This window comes from Drosophila miranda, chromosome 2 (assembly GCF_003369915.1).
Source record: "Drosophila miranda strain MSH22 chromosome 2, D.miranda_PacBio2.1, whole genome shotgun sequence".
Classification (NCBI taxonomy): domain Eukaryota; kingdom Metazoa; phylum Arthropoda; class Insecta; order Diptera; family Drosophilidae; genus Drosophila; species Drosophila miranda.
The window spans coordinates 14,974,295-14,997,898 of NC_046675.1; the positions used below are offsets into that span (position 1 = coordinate 14,974,295).

Sequence of the window (23,604 nt, forward strand, 5' to 3'; positions counted from 1 at the left end):
TTAGCTTCAGGTTTAAGGCCGATAGAAGCCCGAAAAAACGCGAAAATATGGGAACCAATTAACAATAAATCGCCTATCGATACTGAATACGTTTTTGAATTTATATATTGAGTTTTCCAATGTTAATCGGGAAAGGGCGCCACTGTGCGACGTGAATTCCGTCAGTTTGACAGCTTAGGTGATAAGAAATGTGCGAAATAGAGATTCAGTAGGCGCATGCGCGCTCTTTTATGGCCCGAACAGAACAAACAGTTTTCCCATTTTTCGTGCAGCGCGAGAGGCCGAATCCAACGGCCAGCGTCAGCCAGCCAGCAGTTTCGGTTTACGGGGCACTGCCACACACAGCACAAAATAGCAGCAGCGGCAGCGCACAGGAGAGAAGAAGAAAATTTTCACACACCACACACAAAGCAAAGAAAAATGTACAAGAAAAGAAGGAAACTCTGCTCGAATCGGTGAAAATTTTCCACACAAAAAAAGAACACAGCCCCCCAGTGGCAGTGGCAAAAGTGGCAGCAACCGCAGAACGCACAAAAAATGTAATCCAGCAACAAAAAAAAAAGATTAACGGAAAGTCGGGACAACGGGAATAACAGTAAGGTACGGAACGCCTATTGAGAAAAACGCGTGGAAAACCCGAAGTGAAAATCTTTAAAAATTATGAAAATGTGAAAAATTGTGTGTGCAAAAAAATTTTGCAGCTTCAGTGGCGACCGTTGTCTGGCCCCCGAAGTCCCGTGGAAAATATATGGTACATAAAATTCCCGACTCTCCTCTCTTTCGCTCTCGCTCACTCTCTCTCTAGGAGGGGGAGTGTGTGTTGTGTGCGTGTTTGTGTGAAAATTACGTTGTCATATGTGCAAAGTGCGGGAGCGTAGGCTGAAAAAAATTCCAGGCTGTGGCCGCTGAGAAGGCCTAACTCTAACATCTAGCCGTAAAAGTTCTATCAAAGGCTTGCCAACGTTGCCTGCTATTCACCTGTTTTTCAAGTGTTTAGCCCTGACAATACAAAAAAACACCAAAGACAAGGCCATCCAGAGTGTATGTGAGCGTGTGTTCGGGTGTGTGTGTGGGGCAAGGAATAAACCAGGAGCAGCAGGCCGCGCCACCAAAGAAGAAGGAAGAAAAAAATTCTCTATCTATTGCGATTTGCTCATGCGACCCGAAAAGAGCGAAGCGCGCAGCATTGCGCCAAGGAAAGAGAGAGAGAGAGTGGGTGGGAGAGAGGGAGTACTGTTATGAGAGACGTGTAGGGGAGCATTCGAATGGGCGCCACGGCCCGCTGTGGGTGCGAAGTACTGCCGCCTGCTTTTGTCTATAGATACACATACATCCGCATCTATAACAGTACTGCGTGTTTGTATAGCCCCTCCACACGAGCACACAGTAGCAGCAGCAGCAGCAAGCACCCGAAGTACCATTATCTCTTTGCATCTCTTTCTTTCGGATCTTTCGGATCCAAAAGAAAAGGCAACATAAATATTTCCTCCTTAACATTAGCTGTTGCGCTCTCTCTTCGCGATCAGATCAGAAGATAAAAGTTTGCAATAAATTTGTGATTTATCCTTTGACGAAAGTGCATAGAATGTAGAAAGGCTTTGCCAAAAAGCTCTCTCACAATCAGAGCGTATTTTGTACCAGAATGAGAGAGTGGCTCAGAAAATAAGCAACTTGGGAATGTGGAATGCTCATGCTCCTCACCTTGTAGAAATACACTTTGTCCTTAAACTTGAGGACCCGCTGCTGTGCCTGTGTGGTGGATTTTGGGGTGGAGGTGAGTTCCAGTGTGCGCATGACGCGCATCTTGAGGCCCCAGCAGCAGCAGCAGCAGCAGCAGCCAGGACATGGACTTGGACTTGCTTGCGACATGGATATGGGCACATTCCACGTCGTCAGATATATTGTAAGAGTATCTCCAAAGCCTGAGTGGGGCTATCCGCTTAGCTGTCGTCGGTTACTGTCATCGAGCTGAATAATTTCAAGTGCCGTTAACGTTGTGCTCGTCTATTATTAGGCACTGGATGATATAATATTTGACTGGTTTGTCCTTGGGGCAGTGCGAGTCCTTCCCCTTCAAAAGTGGGTTGTGGGTGTGTGGCGGGTGGCTGTGGGAGTGGTGCTGTTCGCAGTGAGAAAACATGTTGCATACTTGAGGGCGAAAGGCAGTGAGAAAAAATACTTTTGGTGAAAAACAAGAAAAACGAAACGCAAAAAACCAAAGTGCAGTGCTACTATCTTTTTCGCTCTTGAACTCTGTTGCTTTCTCTCTCTCTCATTTTAGAGGGACAGGCTGTTGATATCATATTTTTGCCACTTCTATTATTATATTGATGGTCTACTGCTTTTTTATGGTGCTTGGAATAACGGGAACTTTCGGCTGAAATACTCACCACGCATGACGCGCGACGCACTCTCTGCGGGCTCTTAACCTCTGCCTCTCCCTCTCTTGCGCAGTGCTCTCCCACAGCAACTCAACCTTTCGCTCTCTCTCCCTTCATAGCTTTCGCTAAGAAACTCCTCTCTTCCCATAGCTTTCTCTCAGCAACTCCACTCTCTCTCTCCCGCTTGTGTGGATTTTATTATCTGGAAACGGTTGTTTCTGTTAAAGGGGGGTGCGGTGCGATGGCGCCCACGTAGCAGCGCAGCAGCAAGGCAGGCAGCAAAACGAGGAATCAGAAGAAGTAGGAGAAGCAGTAGGAGAACAGGCACAAAGGAAAAGAGTCCGAAAGAAAACACAGCTTCGATTCTGCTGCATTCAGAAGCGACAAAAAGTGAAAGAAGTGTGCCTCGCGTGTGGGAAAAGTGAAATGAAAACCAACCAAAATGAAAATAAAACAAAAAACTGTGCAAAAGACACAAGGAAATAATGAATTTGTGTATTTTTCTTTAGTGCAGAAATCTTTGCCAGATTGTAAATAAGTAACCAAAAGCTCCACCAAAACAGAGAGCGGAAAAACCGAATAAAACAAAACCAAATATAGAAAATGCCATAAAACCATATAAATATTATACACTCAGACTTGCTTAATGTATGTATATAGATATATAGCCTTCTAAACGCAACAAAATTAACATAAAATCAAAAATAACAACAACAAAAACCAAACAAAAGAAAATCGAATTTCCGGCTAGCAAATGTCTGGATAAAGGAAACGCCACCTGGAGGACCAATGGATGAAAATGCAGCCGTCGTCGTCGTCACTTTTGTCGTCGTCGTCGTTGTCCTCCATTTGTCAGAGCTTTTGTCGTCAGCAGCAGCAGCAGTATCCAGAGCAGGCAGTGCAGCAGCAGCAATCCAGGAGAAGCAGCAGCAGAGGCAGGAGCAGCAGCAGCAGCAGCAGCAGAAGAGCAGATCAGGAGGAGCAACGGGATCTGCTAGCCTACGCCTACGCGCTGATCCCAACGACAGCGCTGCCGCAGCTGGCGTTGTTTACCAGCAGCAGACGCTCAGCAGAAGCTGCAGCGGCCGCCTAAGTTGCGCCGGCATCCTCTAGAGGGCTCCAGACGACACTACCGTTATATACACCGAAGAAAGAGAGGAGAAGAAGCATCCACAGAAGAAACAAGGGAGGAAGCAGCGGCAGAAGAAACAGAAACCAAAAACCAAAAAAACAGTTGGAAAGCCTCACCCGAAACTAAAGGCAAAATAGAAGAGCGGCGAGAGGCACCGAATTGAGCAGCCGCAGCGGTACTTCGACAAACAAAATGGCGGATGGTGGGCATTCATTCGTGAAGAAGACATTTCATAAGCCAACGTACTGTCATCACTGCTCGGATCTGCTCTGGGGCCTCATCCAGCAGGGCTACATATGCGAAGGTGAGTATCGCTATTAAGAACTCTGACCATTTCAGCTTAAAGAGGGGAAAACTTTCTACAGAGAATTTTTCCTATATGAAAGAGTTTTCAAAATGTTCTTCTAAGAGGGATTTATAAATCAAACATGATTGAATGGATGGAATCATGGCATATGATAAGGAATTCCATTACTGTATCATAGCAATTCACAGAAATGGCTATACTCAGAGAATTCTTTTTGCCTTCTTAGAGGTTCGATTGTGGGATCAATCTTTAATATTGATATAATTTTATTTGCATCCATCATAGAAATTCAAAGATGGAAAGTATTTTTATGAAATCTATCATATGGTTTTGAACAATTCCGCTGAAATATAATCTAATAGTTCCGAAATGTGTAGTGGGAATCCAAAGATATCCATACTTGACGATGCCTAGGATTGATCTAGGATTTTGGATACAATTTTATGTTTGAAGTTACCTCCTCTCCATACGTTTTCCCCCTCACAATTTATTCTTTCAACTCTAAAAACAAAGTTTTCTTTGATAAAACTCTCAGAACTTTTGGGGTATCTCTGCAAAGTAGGTCCCCTCCTCTCTGATGCGCCCCTGTATAGTACGAGCAATAGACATAAGTTGTAATTAACGAGCACTAAACACAACCGAAAAGCGGTAAAACGGCAGCACGCAAATCATCATCATCGGAGGAGCATCTTCGGTAGCAAACGGCAGATGTAAAAATACATTTCGTCTAGTTTTGAAAATACTTTTTAAATTGCCATAAACTTGGAAATGGAAAAGCGGATGAGAAGATGGATGGTGACGAGAGGGACGGGTGTTGTAAAAACAAAGACTATTGGTCTGTGCAGCCATCAACGTCATCGGGCGCAGGCGGTTGGTCATCTTTCGAGAGCGGGAAGTCCGACAAAACTTCAGGAGAGCATCCAACATGCAGCATCAGAATCAGCAGTGGCATCTACGTAAGATATAGCTACAATAAAGAGGCTGGCAGGCAGGCAGGCAGCATCATCGGTCTATTTGTGGCCGAGAAGTGTGCGCGTTTGAACGTTTCCAAATTGTGCGGCTGTTGGCCGTGTCGTGCCATGACGTGAGCACAGAGCCCCAAACGACGTCATAGACAGCTCCGATTCTCCGTATACAAGATACATATATATATATATATGAAAATACTCGGTATATATTGATGAACCATTGCCATGGAAATCGCTATAAAACCGAACAGAGAACAGAGTATCGAACGAACTGGACGTGGAGGCCAGTCATGGAATTATTTGACTCTCCCAATTGGAAGCGTGTTGGGCGCCTCGCCTCAAACTGAAACTCTTGCCGCCTCTTTCTATTTTCATTTCGTTTATTTTTGCAGGCGATTTGTGTTGCTGCTATTATTATAATTATGGCGATTTGCGAATCGCGCTTCCCATTTTATGTGGCAGCGCGATAATGTTTATAGTTTCAGCGAGCGCGCGCCCCATCTCCATCTCCATGCTCTTGCCCCCTAACCATACATATCTCACACAATTAGCTGCCATTTGCCACAAGAAAGACATGACCCGACCCGGTTTAGCTATTAAAAACTTACTAAACAGATCTCCAAAGTTGTTAATGGATGCTTCAAGACTTCAAGCTTTGAATTTGGAAGATAGAACATAGTTTCTAGAACTACTATGGAATTAAGTCATGCACGAATCAATCATCTGCTGACGGAGAGCTTACAGGAAGTTTTGGGGGCTTAGAAAACCAATTTTCCATACCAGAAGGACTGGAATAGGGAGCCCTTCTATTTTTCTAATAAATCAAGATCATGGTCCTTAAAGGCCTATGACCCAACGGTTGGTTTCTACCGACATATACATATGTACCCTAGAAGATCGCAGTCTACTATCATATTGAACACAATTCCTGTGAATGTTCGAGAAGTTCGAGATTTTGCAAGAGATACAATCGGTATGACTCTTACTATAGGTAGATAATAGGTAAATAGGTAGATAATGCTTCCTTTTATGATTGTGCAACAGGAGTCCCATACTTAAATATTCCTGTAAGTCCGAAGAGAAGCACTTTGTTAGAGCCCATAGTCTGTTGAAGCTCATCAATGTAAGGCTTTTAGAAATTTGTTATTGCGTTTAAAAGGATAATCCCCACAGAAATGATGGATATGTGCGAGATAAATTCGTGTTGCATACCCTCGGGGGCGTCTCTGGTTCCCGGGAAATCATCATCACGCATACGCAGCGTTGTCCAAATGTAAATGGAAATTGGAAATGGAGCGGAGGAGGAGGCGCTGATGTGGAGGATAATTGAGTTGCACATTTAATTGGACAAAACGAAACGCGAAGAACCCTCCTGGCAGCGTGAGCCCGAATCCAAAGCTGCATCTCTCTGTACGCCAGGACCGGGACGACGAGGCTCAGTGCCCGGATCCGGGCTCGAATCCAAACACAGGCACAGGCTCTCGCGAAAGTAGGTCAAATGCAAAGTGCACAGATACAGATGCGCACACACAGATGCAGCTGCATGCCGCAGGCAACATTTCAATTGGTTTTCCAGGAGGAGCGAAGCGGTAGGGGGTTCTCTCAGTGATGCAGCAGCAGGTGCGCACCGAAATCCAATTGTGGATGCATGTGGGCTGTGGACTGGTTGCAAGCCGGCTATGCATCCCCTACCCCAAACCGCTGCGAGTGCCCCTGAACCAACACACCACCCCCTACCCACCACCCAAGCTCCCCACCTCCCACAGCGAGAAAGTGCTGCCACCGATAGCAGCGAAGGGCTAAAAGTGCGTCATCAATGGCCGCCATGGCAAATGACGGCGACAGCGGAACCAAAAACCAAACGGGCGGTCGTGCCTGAGGTTGAGGTTGAACGGGACAGTGGAGATGGGGGTCGTGGCGATGGGGTTGGATGGGGGTTTTGCCTTGTTAATTGCCTCGTTCTCGACGCTGTTCATTCATAACCCAACTGAATGGAAAAACGAGAGCATGAAAAGTGAGGGAAACTCATGAAATCGAAGCAAATATACACTTTCGATGGGGTGTTATAGAGATATGATAGGGATATTGTCAAGAGAGGAATAAGTGGTAGGGAGGTAGTAAGTAGAATAGTGTGCGGGGATCTAAAAACATCCTCCTAAAATATCCCTTAGAATAACCACAAATGTACCAACCAACCAAATGACATCTAGTCTACTTCCCCGTAGAAAGGGCATATCTATAAGAACCGATTTTTTGGGGTCGGGGCGGTCGTCAGTTTGGCTGGCACTTCGACAGCCAACAACAGAAGATGGACGGAAGGGAGAGGGTGAGAGGCATAAGATGGCGGTATTGAAAAGGTGGAGGGGTAGAGCATGGAGGAATGGAAGAGGGTGAAAGGCAGCAGATGGAGGAATGGAACAACTGAGAAGGGAGGGCACTGCTGACGTTGCACTCCAGAGTCTGAAGAGTTTAACAGGCAGCGTACTCGTATGTGTAGGTGCGCTTGGCCTGCCTCCGAACAAAAGCGAAAACAAGCCAAAATCCGATTGTATGTCAGTCAAGCAGTGTCAAGCATTGAAAGAGGAAAGCAGTGCACAGCTTGGTAGGGGAGAGCGGAGGATGCTAACGGCATCAACGTCACGTCACTCTGCATCCTTTTCCCATAGGGACCGTACAGTGCATGTGCGTGGGTTGTGTGGGTTGAAGTGCGGTAAAGCACCGCCTCATTTATAATTAGACCTATAATTTGCATATACCTTATGTAAATATGATTGTACATATGCATGCATGAATGTATGGTTTTTTATACACATCTCTGCAGTATTTTTGTGCTGCTATTTCGAGGGGGGTCTATAAATAAACCGCAGTTTGCATGCAGAAGCAGCATCATCAGCAGCAGCAGCACAAATTGCATTACGATTTTCTCATTGGATGTACCATTTGTTCTGCAATCTGTGGGATGATGAATGCTTCAATCAAAATGGGCAATCAGATTGAACTGAAATTGATATTGAATTTGGTTGCCATGGAAGTTGCAGCAGCACCACTAAGTGCGGGAGTGGGAGTGGGACAAATAGAACATGTATGCTCTCCGTCATGCGTCACTTCATCTGCGTATATTTACATTCATATGTATGTGCGTTCATGTCTTTGCATGTATGTATGCTTATGCTTATGAACAGCTATTTTTAAGCCAGAAGGAGAGTTCTTTCTCCTCTGTTTCTTCTTCTTCCACAATTGAATTGTATAACTCTCCCTCCCGTTGGCGAAAATACTCGTACATACACATGTATATCCATTTTAATTGTTCTTCTTCTTCACGGACTACGCATGTCAACTTGTGCGTATATTCAATTGTCCCTAACCTCCAAAAACTCCCGCTGCCACTCACCCCATCTTCTAGCAAGTAGTACGGCATGTGTGTGTGTGTGTGCTTTAAATTTGGCTTTGTGCTGCCTCTACTTCTTCTTGTTGTTCTGCTTTCCCTTTTGTTATTCTTGGTTTTATTGCCCCAAAAGAAACGACACGAAACGAGACGCAAGAAAGGAAACTGTAAAAGTAAAAGTGTGTTGAGTTTCCACAGACACAATTTTCCCCACAGCCGCACGCACGTAAAAACGGGAATACAAAAACCAAAGAAAACCATTTCGAAAATTTCCCCATGCGTTGGCGTCGCAGCTTCTCAGACTCTCTTCCTCTCTGCCTAATTGTCTGCTTATTCTCATCTAAAAGAGAGTAACAGAGAAAGAGCGACAGCGTATGAGCGCCAGAGAGAGAGAGAGGGAGAAGTACACAGATATTTTTTGGTATACATAATGCAAGTGTATGCAACAAAGAGAATCAAGGGAACGGGCAAAAGCATAGAAGATGTACCGTTATGCTCTGACCCCCCACAGGGGCGTGTATACGCGGCGGCAGAGTTGACTCAGCTGTTGCTTTTGCAGGGTAGTCTGCCAGTCCCCAAGCCACTTCTTAGCCAGCACCCAACACACCCTTTCTTCCATTCTGCCATCATTTATGCATATGCAATGCAAGAACACGAAAATGAATGCTAGCTTTTTATATTCTTATAGTTCTATGATCGCCTGAAGCTGAGGAACAGCTGATTAAATTTTGTTGGAATATCTTAAAAAAAACAAGCGTTTTCTCAGAAAAAAAATTAATTTTCTAAAGTCTTTAGATACATACAAGTTTTTCTAACAAACACACTACGTTTCAGCTAAACATGGTAATAAATTTAGGTTTTAGTAATCTTTTTTGAGTGTAGTAAGAATATTATGGGAAAAGTTTCCACAAAATATCATTAAAACTGAAGTACCTGGAAGGGATATTACTCTCTGTAGCAAATATATATTTAAAATCACAATATCCTTTCTGCAAGGGTATACTAATATTCGCCATAAACGCATGCAAGCACAAGAAAACCCAGGAGAGAGTGAGAGGACACGCTATCAACTTACAGTTTTATTTTCTTGTGTCTTTTTGCGTGCAACTGCATTGAGTCCATGACGCGCGTCACGTTTGTCCTCCGTCGTGCACTGCTTGCTTTATTTGTACGTACATTTGTATGTATGTATGTATATGTATATATATCCACTTGTGTACAAAAACTAAAAGTTGGCTGGCAGCGGCGGCATTCACGAGTTCAGTCGTGACGTCAGAGATGCGCCTCAGGTCAGCGGCCTAGTTTTCTGCTTCTTTTTCGTCGCCCCTCCCCCCAGCGGCTTCTGCTGCTGTTGCTGCACACAAAGATAATTATGCAGTTACATATACACACACGCTAGCATATGTAAATACATATGTATGTCTATTCTCCGCACAACTTTTACGCAATGCTAAAAATAGAACTATGATATCTATGTTAAGCTAGCACAAAAAAGAACACTCACACCAATAGTACATACATATGTACAAAGTTTTATGTACCACACTTTTTCATAGATTTGGTTTCCTTTTTTTGTTTTTGATCCTTTGTGATTCGTTTGGCATTCAAAGAGCATGGCGTGCAGAGGGAGAAGGAAAGGAAGAGAGCAAATCATCGTTCAAATACCATATTTTAAGCCCTGTATAAACTAGACAGTACTTGCCATTTGGTTTGCTGTAGATTCAGTAGATGAGCAAGATTGAGTAATCACGGCAATCCCATGTTGTACTTGTGGATTAAAAGAGGGTCTTCAGGTACAACCTATGTGCAAATTAGCCGCTACCCCGTTTCGCCAGTACTCAAATGAGAGCAAGTGCAGGAACCGAAGGGAGAGGAGAACTTTGCAGTGCCTGCAGTTCTCTCACTCTTGCCTTACTTTCGCTTTTGCTTCGGTACCTGCTAGTGCAGTGATCTCCCTCTATTCCTTTGTGGGCCCATAGGCTCATGGCCAAAGGTGTGGTGTGTTGTGGTGTGGTGTGGGTGCACGGGAAACTTCAATGAATGTGTCTTCGTCCATGAACTCGGGGCAACTGCTAGCATGAATGGGGCACGCAGTGCAGGCTGCTGGCAATGACGCGGTGACTTTGCGGTTTCGGCTGCGGTTGCGGGGCTAAGGGACTTGGATTTTTAAATACCAATTTGTTCGGGGGCACAATGGGAAGAAGAGATAGGTCTGCTTTTTTTAGATAAACGTGAACCATTGTGATTGCCGTGAAAAGAAAGAACTTCCACTGACATGCCTTCTCTCTATCTCTCTCTTGCTTGCAGTTTGCAACTTTATCATACACGAACGATGTGTCACGAATGTGGTAACACCCTGTTCCGGCATTGCTCCATGCATTATAAAGGTACGTACATATATCCAACACACATTGCCTGCTATTCAGATGATTATAACTGTGTCGACTGTCATCGTGTCATTGCGTACAGAATCCCGTTGCCCATTGTTGGTCCGAGCCAACCCATCACAAGAGGAAATTCTGCACAGTTTGCCGTAAGCGATTGGATGAAACGCCAGCGGTGCATTGTCTAGGTAAGTGACAGTCCTGTCCTCCATCTCCATGTGCCACATCGGGCTTGACACGTACTCCGCTGGTTGTCTTGTCAGGTTGTCAGCCATCATGTCAGTTGCTATATTGAACGATGATCCATTGTTAGAAAACGATCGATACGCGTATGTTTGTGAACCAACAAATGTTACAGTTTCCTTAGTAATTTCTCGAATGAAATGATATTGGTTCCACTAGGATGTTGCCTCCCACGCTCACACGTGACTGGCAATTGATTGGTGAATGCATGCATCCGTTTATAGGGAATGGGTCCCAGTGGAATCCGTATATCATAGAGTCTTATTTATGAATCTAATGCATTATTTATTCACAGTTTGCGAATATTTCGCGCATATTGAGTGCCAAGATTTTGCCGTGCCCGATTGCACAGAGAATGCCACCTATGTGCCCGGCAAGGAGCTGCTTAATGTGAAGCATCAAGTGAGTATAAATCCAGTAGATCTCGCACATCGATCGAGCAATGTTATCCCTTACAACAGCACCACTGGCGAGAGGGCAATCTTCCATCAACGTCCAAATGCGCATACTGCAAGAAGACCTGTTGGTCATCGGAATGTCTCACTGGTGAGTGGGACCACTACAATAAAACGATTGTTTCTTGATTAATAATGTTATTTAAATGTGGTTTTCGCTCAGGCTATCGCTGCGAGTGGTGTGGCATGACCACCCATGCCGGATGTCGCATGTACCTGCCAACCGAATGTAATTTTGGTATTCTACAACCTATCTACTTACCTCCGCATTCAGTCTCGATACCACGCACCGAGGTGCCCATCGAGGCGATCATCGGCGTCCAGGTCAAGTCGAAAACGACGCTCGTGCGTGACTATTCGTGTCGTAAGTATCAACCGAAATAGGGGTATACGATGTACCCCAGGGTTTCACGAATATTTCCTCAATTTCTGAATGTGTTTTTTCGAATTGGTAATCAGAAAAAGGCTTCCACATTTCAGACATACTTTCTTCATCTGTTAATATCAAAATTAGCCTGCAAATGCGACCATTTTCGGATTACTTTACCATCGAAATTTCTGAAATTCAGGAAATATTTTTGTTAGGAACATATAAGATGCAATATCTTCCACTTACCCACTACTCACCCGACAACAAAAACATATAAAGAAAAGAAAAGAAACCCTCAAGCAGCAGCTCTCGATGTTGTGTTCACACTCAGAACTCAGAATTTCACATCGCCTCCAGCTCATCCACGCCCTCATCTCTCAGATCATCTGCAGAACCCACTCTCTCTTAAACTTAAACTCCACCAAAAGATTCTCTTACGTTTTTGTTCCTTTGATTTTTTACGTTTTTGATTTTTGATTTATTTGTTTGTTCTTTTTTTCTCTCTCTCCTCTCTCTTGCGTTAATGTCTCTCTTTTCGGTTGAATAATGTGAATATGTGTATGTGGGTGCGTCCGGCAGCCAGTCCGGATCTCAGTGCTGGCTCGGGACCAGGTTCTGGAACGGGGTCTGGAACGGTGCCAGGTGTGGTTTGCCTCAGGGAGCTGCTCGAGCTTCATCGGCAGCGTCTTGAGCAATCGAAACAACATTTTCTCCTTTCATCACCGCCCACGCCCACATCCTGTGGCTCCATCTCGCTCTGCCACTCGCCCACACCCTCGCTGACAGTGGGAGAGACGAGCACCGAGCTGGAACCGGACCAGGACCGCCCCGACGACGATCAGGAGGAGGATGAGGACGAAGACTACGTTGCAACGGAGGCGGACAGCGCCCTGCAGCTGACGACATCCACCTCGAACGTCCTGGGCCCGCTGCAAAAGTCGCCGTCGACCAACTCCTCGCTGCATCTGCTCTACACGAGCATCTTCCGGAAGCTGGGACCCGGCAGGAGGCGACGGAAGCGCGGCGGTGGTATTTCTCAAAGCGAGGAGGACGATGAGGAGGATGAAGACGAGGTGGATGGCGGTGTCTGTGATATAAGCGGTGGCGACATCAGCGACGACTACGATCACTGCGACGTGTCTCTGCGCCGGAGGGAAAGAGCCGCCCGCCGGCAGCCACGGGAAGTCAGCGAGACGGACTACCACGGCGATGTGGAGATGGAGACGGCGCCGCGGGAAAGCTGCTACGAGACCTCGGACACCGGGGGCGAGCTGACGAACACGGATGCGCTCGACTCCAGCATGAATCTGATCAGCAACCTTAGCTATAATAGTAGTAATAGTAACACCTCCCATGCCTCCAGAACTGCCCACCCACCTACAGTTGCTGTCACAGGCACCGCAGCTGCACCTGCCAATGCCACTGCCACTGCTAATAGCCCAAATCCAAAGACTGGGGCCGCTCTGGCGGCCAAGCCCAAGCCCAAGACCATACTCAGTGTCTCGAAGCACAAACACAAGGTGGGCGGAAAGGGCGGATCCCTGAGTTCGCCCAACTCCAGCGACTGCTCCTCGGCCTCGCCCTCAGCCCCGGCCAGCGGCTCCCTCACGCACACACTGCTCCAGCTCTCACCCGTGGGACGGAGCAAGTCCTTCCAGGAGCCAGGCGTCAGTGTGTCCCGCTACAAGAAGTACGGACGCGGTCTGTTCCGGCGGCGATCCAAGAGATCGCCCAAGAACACGGCTGGCGGTGGCGTGGCGGGTGGTGGCGGCGGTGTGAAGAGCAACTACAGCCTGGACAGGCTGTCGCAGAACATAGAGATCACCATCCAGGACGAGGATGGGAACTACATGCCGTATGACGACAACTACCACATGCTGGCGCGCCGCAGTGGTGGCCACGATGCTACTGATGTGGATGATGATGTATGCTTCGATGATCTCTACCTGGACGATCGGCCCGGCGGCCAGAGCGACGATCTGGCGGCCTTTGCCGGCGACATCAGCGATGGCGGTGCCAGCAGTCGATCGCGGGCCAGCGACGCCAGCGATGGCCATGTCCTGGGGCGACTCCTGCGGCACGTGCGTGGCCTCTCCGTCGGCTGGCGCAAGCCGCGCTACCAGAAGCGCAGAGGTGAACCGCTCTCTCTCTCTCTCTCCCTGTTACTCTTTTGCCTCTCTTTCTGTCTGTCTCTGTTTGTGTCTGTCCCTGGTGCCAGGTGCCGGAGATCCGCTCGAGTTTCGTTGCAGTCTTGGTTCCTGTTTTCCGTTCCGTTCTCTAGTTTTGCGCTAACAAAAAAACCTCTGTTTTGGTTTTGGTTTCGTTATTCGTTTCATTTTGAGCCAAGCCAATCACTAACCCACTCGAGCCATTCAAATCACTAACCATCTAACCATTCGAATCACTAACCATCTAACCATCGTTTGCACTATCCGCATCCGCATCAACCACTAACCCATAACCTCTAACACTCGCATGCTCAAATGTCGCTAACACGAGGATCATTCAAGCGGATTGATTCGCTTTTGTTGCTACTAAAATCAATGCCATCCTACACTCGGGATGATCCTCTCCAGCGACTAAAGCCCTCTCTCTCTATCTCTCCTCCCGTCGACCGAACAGCACGCAGTATATCCGAGGAGTTCAGCAGTGGCGATACGCCTCGCTTCAAGGATGAGGAGTCCGCCAGCAAGACCGAATCGGGCCATGGACCCAGCAGTGGAGGTGGAGGCGAAAGAGGAGGTGCCAGTGGCAGTGGAGGCGGCGGAGGAGGCTCCAGCACTGCTGGTGGATCTGCGGCACCATCGGGCGGTGGTGGTGGTGGTGGAGGATCTTCCGGCCACTATAGTAGGCCCGATTCCGCCGGCCACAAGTCGGATGCCAAGTCAGAAGCCAAAATGGAAAGGGACCGCGAGAAGAAGGAAAAGGAGCGCGAGGAGAAGGATATAGGTAAGATCTAACCCCTCACATCCCCAGAGAAACCCAAAGAACGATATTCAACCCTTTCCCTTACAGAGATGATCAAGGTTTTCGATGGCAACAACTCATTCCGACGCCAACAGTACCGCGTGATCATCGTGCAGCGGACGTATACGCTGGAGCAGCTACTGACCACCGCGCTGCGGGCCTTCCACATCACTCGCGATCCGCAGGCCTTCTATCTGACCGATATGTATGCCCCCGCTGGCATGGAGGATACCCCGATGCTGGACCCAACACCAGTGCTGAGTCTTGTGCATTTGGAGGGCAAGCGACCGGCAATATACGTTCGGTTTCACGACAAGGAAAAGGGCCATGTGCGTGTGTATCCTGGGAAGCTGCAGTGTGCACTGGAGGATCCCTATGTCAGTGTTCCTGTAGATAATAACACAGTCATTAAGGATTTGATACGTGATGCGCTGGACAAGTTCGGGCTGCAGGATAACCAGATACAAGATTACAGGTCTTTACAGGATGTCTTTAAACATAAAAACCTATTCCATCCTTTAAATACTTCTTTCTTTGTATCTGTTAGATGCTCGGAGGTGCTGCTCGATCGTGGCGTTACCGAACGCATCCTCTCGTGGAATGAGAGACCCTGGGATATTATGAAACAGCTGGGCAAGGACTCAATACGCCAAATGGAGCTGATGCGCTTCTACATGCAGCACAAGCAGGATCCCCATGGACCCAACATTGCCCTCTTCGTGGGCAATCTGCCCACAGGGCTCTCGCAGCGAAACTACGAGCAAATCCTCAACAAGTACGTCACCGATGAGAACAAGTTCATCAGCATTGGACCCATCTACTACGAGTATGGGTCTGTGGTCCTGACCTTTGAGGATGCCCAGAAGGCGGTAGGTCTTGGAAAGCTCATGGATCCTTGACAGATGTCCCATAAATTATTACATTTGTGTTACCATGTAGGTTCGTGCCTTCTATAATCTCCGCGAGACGATCATCGAGGACAAGAAGCTGCTGGTGCTGCTCTTGCCGAACATTGAGCCCAGCATGGTCCCCTCCGATGTGCGACCGCTGCTGGTTTTTGTCAACGTCAAGTCTGGTGGTTGCCAGGGCCTGGAGCTGATCTCGAGCTTCAGGAAGCTGCTGAATCCCTATCAGGTTTTCGATCTGGACAATGGAGGTCCTCTGCCAGGGTAAATCCAAGCCAACAGCTCCAGCCATTCGCCACAGATTGTAACCTATGTGCCTCCGTCTTTCAGTTTGTATGTTTTTCGCCAAATAACCAACTACAAGATCCTGGTTTGTGGCGGTGACGGCACCATTGGATGGGTGCTGCAGTGTCTGGACAATGTTGGCCAGGACTCGGAATGCTCTAGCCCACCGTGCGCCATTGTTCCACTCGGAACGGGTAAGCACAAAAGATTCTGTCATCTTTCAAAAACATTTACTTAGCCTTGTCGTTTAGGTAATGATTTGGCTCGGGTCCTGTGCTGGGGCTCTGGCTATACCGGCGGCGAAGATCCGCTGAATTTGCTGCGGGATGTGATCGAGGCCGAGGAGATACGGCTGGATCGCTGGACCGTTGTCTTCCATCCGGAGGACAAGCCCGAAGAGCCGGCCATGAAGGCGCCGTCCCAAACAACCGGTAAGAAGAAGAAGGCACACCAAGCACATCTATCGCAATCGCAATCGCAACAAACCAATCAGCATCATCAATTACCGGCTCTGACATCGAGTGATATATCAGGTCATTTGGTGCTTACAAAACAATCCGTTCGTTCGTTCGTTGTTTAATCTACAGACTAAAATCTATACCCCCGAAAACCCATCCAACAAAACCACCAACCCAACCACATTGATGTCTATAGTGTCTTAACCCAAACTACTGATCGAACTCATCCGACCCAAAAACCACTCTCCAAGCAAGCCCCAAACCCAAACACCCCAAATCACGAATCCAAATAAAACCCAACCAATTCCTTCCCAGCGTTCGTTGTAATTACATCTGTGCTTCATCATAAGATATTCCGGCTGTAACATATGTACATATGTTTTAGCCTGCAAAACCCACATCACCAAAAACAACCAAGCCCACCTTTCAGATACACCAAATGTTTCGTAGATGTTTGGTATCTGATGATGATTAATGCTGTTTAGTTTCGATGTGTACAGCCGATCTGCATGCCCGAAACACTAGATCTCTATTATATTTTCCCCAGAAGGTAAAGTATTTCATTAAGAAAGTACAGAATTCCCAAGAGGATCAAGGATTTGGTGGGTAATTTATTCAGTATACCCCCACAGACTTATGGATATATTCATCTCGATGTTGTGTCTATTGTATGTTCGGTGTCATGTGTCTATGTGTCTATGAGAACTGCCTTATGGCCGCCAATTAACGCATTCTTCTCCATTCCTATGTGTCCTCCCTCATGCAGGTGGCGCACAAAATGAGGACAACTCACAGATCTTTGTGATGAACAACTACTTTGGCATTGGAATCGATGCCGATCTGTGCCTGGACTTCCACAATGCTCGAGAGGAGAATCCGAATCAATTCAACTCGCGGCTCCGCAACAAGGGCTACTACGTCAAGATGGGTCTCCGAAAGATCGTCGGACGCAAAGCGGTCAAGGATCTGCACAAGGAGCTGCGCCTAGAGGTCGACGGCAAGGTCGTGGAACTGCCGCCAGTTGATGGCATCATCATTTTGAATATATTGAGGTATGTCGATCATTCTTTTTCGTTTTAAATGTTTCCAAACCCTTGCTAACTCTTTGACCTTTTAGCTGGGGCAGCGGCGCCAATCCCTGGGGTCCCGACAAGGATGATCAATTCTCCACCCCGAACCACTATGATGGAATGCTGGAGGTGGTCGGAGTCACTGGCGTTGTCCATTTGGGCCAGATCCAGTCGGGCATTCGCACGGCCATGCGCATAGCTCAGGTTGGGACTCTACTTACTTTTAATGAAAACCATGTATTCTAAAGGGTATTCTATCGCCTTTAGGGTGGCCATATTAAAATACACCTGAACACGGACATGCCCGTTCAGGTTGATGGCGAGCCCTGGATCCAGAGTCCCGGCGATGTTGTGGTCCTCAAGTCGGCTCTCAAGGTATGTTTTCTTCTTGTTCTCGTTGCCTTGCATGTCCTCCAGCCTTTGTTCCTTTGTTCCAATTCTATGGCATGCCTGCTTCTTAAGATTTACCACCTTTTCTGTTGTGTACATACACTCGTACATATATATTTTTTGATTCATACATACTATACTCAGATCAGAGCCAGATCTTTATTGGTATTACTCATACATTTCCACTGCCACATTTTTGTGTTCCCCCTCCACACACAATTTATCTGCATTTGAGTGTTACACCGTATAGAAAAGAAAAAGTATGAGCATACGTGACAGTTCAAATTAGAGACTATCTATATAGGTACAGCTTATGAAAATATAGGAAAAGCCCCGCTTTAAACAATTTAAAGTTAAGAAATCGAATAAAAATTATAGACAAGATGACAATCAGACCCACCCAGGCAAAATCAGGGTATTTCCCTCTAAAAATTATGAAATATTATCGCAATTTATCCAAATTTCAATTTAATATTGATGATTTTCGAAAGCAGGCAAAATTTAATAGTTTTCGATAGTGAAAATACTTTATAAAGAATCGGTTTAATTAATATTGATTATTTTCGATAAAATAATTCATTATATAGTTATCGTGATTATCTATAGTTAAATAACAGTATATTTTCCGTTTTTTCATTAATGATCGTTATTCATTTCAACGAATTTTTGTTTTTGCTTAAATAAAGTCCAAAATCCGCATTTGATAGTCCTGGCTGAAACGATTTCCGATTAATCGATAGCTATACGTTATTTGGGCTATTCGTTGACAGATCTTAATTTTAAAACTCCTAAAACTGAATGATCGTTCGATTAAGCTTTGATTAAGTGAAGATATAGTGCTGAGGCGCTTTATAAATTATAAAGATGAAACCAAACCGAATTCCATTGATTTAGAAGTACTTTATTCTGTGTGTGTGTGTTTGATATGCGTGTTCCTGTATGTTTCCACATGTATTTTGTCCCTTTGGTCCCGCCCGATCTTTGTTGTAATTAAATAGAGCACATCCATGCCACTGCCCCGCCCAACCACCCTAAACCACACCCAAAAAAAAAACCATGTAAAATATAGCCGCATAACCGAGCAACGTTTTTTGTGCATCTTTCATTTGTTGGATTGATTGTCGGAGATTGAAGAATAAGATGCTAAAGCTAAACTAACGAAAAATCAGAAAAAAACAAAAAACAAAAAATCAATATCTTTGTAGCATTCTCTCTTTTAAATGTGTGTGTGTGTGTGTGCGTATGTGTATGTTGGTTTTGACCCATGTGTGTGTTTTATATGCTACATCCAGGCCACCATGCTGAAGAAAACGAAGAGTAAGCGCCGCCTCACGGAGCCGCATATCTCGCCAGCGGTCCTGAGTCTCTCTGTGGCACAGTCTCAGCAGGCGCAGGCACAACAGCATCAGCAGCAGCAGCAATTGCAGCAACAGCAGCAACAGCAACTACTACAATTGCAACAGCAACAGCAGCAGCAGCAGCAAGCGCAGCAGCAGCAGCTGCCTGAGAACGGCGATAAGGAGGCGGCGGGGGCATCATCAATGGTGCTGCCCCCTAGCTTTGGCAGCACCTAGAGCTTGCCCTCCGCCTATGCCTCGGGCCTGAGATATTGGTTTTCCTGTTTTTTCCCATAGTCACAGTAACGAAACGAGACGAAACTATAAGCGCAACAGTAAACTTAATTCACACAAAAAGCAACAGGAAAACAGAGGCGTGTCGTTCATATTCATACCGAGCATCCTCTTGTAATCATTGTAATGTTTAGAACAAGAGCAAAACTCCAATTGCGAAAGCAAACTAAAACTTAATCTTCCATTCAAAGAGAATCAACAGAAACGTATAGCATTAACAAGAAACGAAAACAAATCAACTATGAGTAAATATACATACACCCAAAAGGTTGAATATACATAGCTGACAAGCGAAGGGATTGTAAATAATCAATTGGTGCCAAGATTTGAAAAACAGATAAACAGAGAGACCCTGGAGTGGCTGCCGTCGAAGCTCTATATGAGAACAATCCACCAAAACCCACAGTACACACCCACCCAACCACCCATCCACCACTCTGCACAAAGATGAACAGTGACCACCGCTTTTGAACTTGATTAGAAACTAAAAACACACAACACAACACCACACCACAGTATACAGCACACCACAGACCCCCCAAAGCGATTAGAAATTCTCTACAATTTTGTTTCAGTTGTCCATGCCTTTAATTATTTTCTATTGTTTCTAGGAGAAAATACAAAACAAATACAGAAAGAAGTAACATTTTTATGCAAATGCCATATCATATATTCTTTCTTGGTCTTGCAAGCATTTTTTTCAATCATAATACAATCAATAATATTGAATCACATGAAAGCCATTTAGTTTATTGAGTTGCATTTTGCCTGATTTCTCAACCAATTTTATTGCGATCTAGCTTTTGGAACAACTATAATTCTAGGATCGACACATGATTTCCGTTACGTTAACTCAATATATTTTCTTACTCTCTCTTTTCTCTCCAAAAATACAATACACTGTAACACACAACAACACCACCTACTTCTCTACTTACCTATATACGCTCTTCTTACTCGATCTATGCGCTCCGATTTACACACGAAATATGTATTGTAATCCTAACTCTTAAATCAAATCAATGATAAAAACAAATCAATTTTTCTAAACGAATTGCATTCCAACATTCATGGAAATGTGATTGATGCAACACAAAAAACGATTCAAAAAAAATAAAAACTACCGTTAACGTAGGCCACGATGTTGAAAAAGAACAAGCTGAAAATGAAGCGCAGGAACACGGAACCCACCATGATCGTTGCCGGCTCGGCGACGCCCCAACTGTCGCTGGCCCTGCCGCCAAGCGTGGACGAGGTGGTCGATGGGGCCGTGGGCGATGGCGGAACGGGCAATAATACGGATTTCTGAATATGGTATAGCGAGCGTCTGATTTAACGTGCTAATTCCAGCCAGCCAACCAAAAACCAGCCGCACAAAATGCATCTTGAGCACCCCACCAACCGCCAAACAGCAGCAGAAGCAGAAGCAGGAGAACCCAGAACCCACCCAAAGAACCAGAACCAGGATCAGAAAACAGCAACAGTCCATAGCCGGAGTCCAAGCTCAAACAAGAATCGAATCGAATCAAATCAAATCAAAAGCTGTAATCAAAATTACTTCTTACAACACTCTTATACTCTACTACAACAAAACTCTACTCCATGTATAAAGAATCCCAAGTCATGCCAAAAGTTCAAAAGTTCAGCAGACCCGCAACCGCATTTCCTTCCGCATTTCCGCATGTGTCTGAAAGAAGTACGTTAAATTCAAACAGCTCGAAGCACACACAACTGTACCTCATAGTGCAGCGACTCTACGAAAGTTAACCTATGAAATAGATACAGTACAGTCCAGAACCAGTCAGAGTAACCAGTAACAAATCCGATATACAGATATGCAGATAGTATACAGATGTTAGGGAAGATAGAGGTTTTGTTCTAAAACTCAGCGCAATAGTCCTGAGAAGATGTATCAAATTCAAGTTCAATATTATGTTCCTTCTCGTTTTGTTCCTATGTAAGAAACAGCAGAAACAGATTAGTGATACCGTTAAACAGAGAAAACCGCAAGCCGTGAGAAGAAAGATGATGGATGATAAAGGAAGAAGAATCATGCATGCATGATCATTGAAGGATATGAAGAATATGAAGAACCAGGGAAAATGTAATGAAAAACCAAAAAGAAACAAAACAAAAAGTACAAAATTGTTGAAAATTGTTTGTTATAACTAAATGAAACTGAAAAAAACCAAAGAGAAAAGAGGAAAGTAAAAAGAAAAGAAAAGAAAAACCACCAAATATTGACAAGAAAAAACAAAAACCAATTAGGTAAATGAATATTGTTCCATGTGGCAAAGATCCTTCGGGATTTTGCATGGATACAAAGAAGAAGCAAAAAATAATCACCGGACTAGAAAAAGACACACGTTCAGCAGATGCGAGAAAATTTATACGAAACTTTTGATTTCTGTATCCGATTCGCTTTTCGAATTCGCTTACGAGAGAGGAAAAAGCTGCAAATTGCATAGTTTGTTAAACTACTAATTGGGACGCAACCATTGGAAAAATTGGATACTACGGCATAGTGCATAGCACATGTCATGATTGGAACACAAACACAAAAAACGCATAGGTCATATATGATGCTTAATGCAAATTCTGTCTGGATTGTGCAATTGGTATAAATTTTCTCCGGTGCTGTGCGTCAACTAAAACTAAAAAAAAAACATAACACACAAAAAAATTAAAGAAATCGAATGCATTTTCAAGCTTATTGAAATGGCGTCATGCCCGCGCAAAAACTGACAGGCAGAGATGGATCTTTCTGTCAGTTCAGTCTGATTTTTGTCTGTCTGTCAGTCGGCTGGGCGGCGCGTTAGTATTTCACTTGCATTTGTCTCAAAAAGTAAAAAAAAAAAACTTTTTGGATGTCGAAGAAAACAAAAAAGAACGAGAAGCTAGGTAGCGAAAGAAGATGGAAGGAAGAATGACAGAAGAATGGATAGAATGGAAAGATGGAAGTCCGAAAACTACAATTTCAACTTTAAAACGCTTATAAAGAAAACAATTTTTGAGAAATTTATATACTAATTTTTACGTTTACGTCTCGTACATACATATGTATGTTTGTACAAGAAAACAAGAAGACCCCCATCGCGTAGGGATGGGTCGAGTGCGCGGTCTCCGCCCAAGCGGGTATTCGGGCGCGCACTCGACTCATCCCTACCACACCACACGAGTGGGGGGCCGTTGGGTGCATGAATATCCGGTTCCGTTTTGTTGAATACCGGAAGAATAACGGCGGAGTGCACTTGGCGTCCCCCGACCAAAGACCACAGTTACACGCCACACAACCATAAGAATACTGAGTTTTTCGAGAAGCGTCTCACCGTCACACGCACCGTTATGACAGCACGGAAATCGCATAACAGTGAACATCAAAATTCCAATGCGGCATACCGATATCCAGACCACGCTGCGGACTGGCCCTGGAGATCGGGATGCACACCCAAAATTCGACCTATCACCAGACACTCGTTTTGCGTTCGACAAATCACCTTTGACCGGCTGCGATTAAGGGGCTCAGTGCTTGGGGTTAATCAGAAGACACACACCGATTTCCGTACACTCTCCGAGCGGGGGCCACGCCGCGGCTTGCCCCAGCAGTGGGCCGTGCAATGGATTGACTAAAATGCGCCCTACGCCAGCGCAGTTTAATTATTATTTTGTCTTAATTTCACATTACGAATTCGGACACTCCTCTACTATTCAGCCGATATTGCACGACCCTATGCGCCGTAGGCGCCGCGACGTGCGTCCCCGTCAATTATTCAAGGTTCGGGCTCATCTTGAATCGACTTGGATCGATTAGCCCCCGGCATTTTGAATCGCAGCCCGCAGGAGATTTGATATTTTGCCTCATTTCGCACAAGGAAACACAGCAACAAGAACACACAAACCAATACACAACTTTCAGTTATGTTATTACACGAACAACACAAAATATTATGTTTTTAAATATATTTCAAATAAAAAAAACAAAAAATACAGAAAAAACAAAAGTCTAGGCTAAGTTTAAGAGAAATTACTATAATATGCTATTCAAAGAAATCCAAAACTCTACAAACCACACAAAACAAAAAACAAGAAAATACCAAAAACAACAACTAAAAATACTAATTATAGTGCATACATTGATGTAGTGTTAGAATTAAGAAGAAGAAAAAACAAAAACAAAAAGATTATATTTCAAAGAGAACCCAATATTTGAAGAGAGCCGCCAAGAAAAGAAGTGAAGTAAAGAATTTGTTCATGGATGCCAGAAAACCAAAGA

General features: G+C 45.1%; 1 protein-coding gene across 5 annotated transcripts; it reads left to right on the plus strand.

The window, feature by feature from the left end:
• Nucleotides 1-296: 296 nt before the first annotated feature.
• On the plus strand, nt 297-23,575 carry LOC108156821 (diacylglycerol kinase theta). Of its 5 annotated transcripts, none has more exons than XM_033389312.1 (18): nt 297-751; nt 2,891-3,817; nt 10,481-10,560; nt 10,643-10,745; nt 11,096-11,202; nt 11,262-11,346; nt 11,419-11,619; nt 12,205-13,758; nt 14,248-14,574; nt 14,641-15,067; nt 15,140-15,461; nt 15,532-15,761; nt 15,828-15,976; nt 16,034-16,315; nt 17,007-17,292; nt 17,358-17,514; nt 17,578-17,685; nt 18,993-23,575. In XM_033389312.1, the coding sequence occupies exons 2-18, from the start codon at nt 3,706-3,708 to the stop codon at nt 19,272-19,274; spliced, it is 4,812 nt and encodes a 1,603-aa protein (XP_033245203.1). In that variant the 5' UTR covers nt 297-751; nt 2,891-3,705; the 3' UTR covers nt 19,275-23,575. The 5 variants fall into 5 exon arrangements, with proteins under 5 accessions (XP_033245203.1, XP_017144006.1, XP_033245204.1 ...); XM_017288517.2 differs by having other exon boundaries at nt 298-751; nt 16,034-16,213; XM_033389313.1 differs by having other exon boundaries at nt 298-751; nt 12,412-13,758.
• The last annotated feature ends 29 nt before the right edge of the window (nt 23,576-23,604 follow it).

Excerpts from the sequence above, each read along its gene's own strand:
- LOC108156821 (XM_033389312.1), top strand. The coding sequence starts at position 3,706 with ATGGCGGATGGTGGGCATTCATTCGTGAAGAAGACATTTCATAAGCCA. Across the intron at positions 11,620-12,204 it reads CGTGCGTGACTATTCGTGTC|CCAGTCCGGATCTCAGTGCT; the intron begins GTAAGTATCAAC and ends TGCGTCCGGCAG. Across the intron at positions 17,515-17,577 it reads CGGCCATGCGCATAGCTCAG|GGTGGCCATATTAAAATACA; the intron begins GTTGGGACTCTA and ends TATCGCCTTTAG.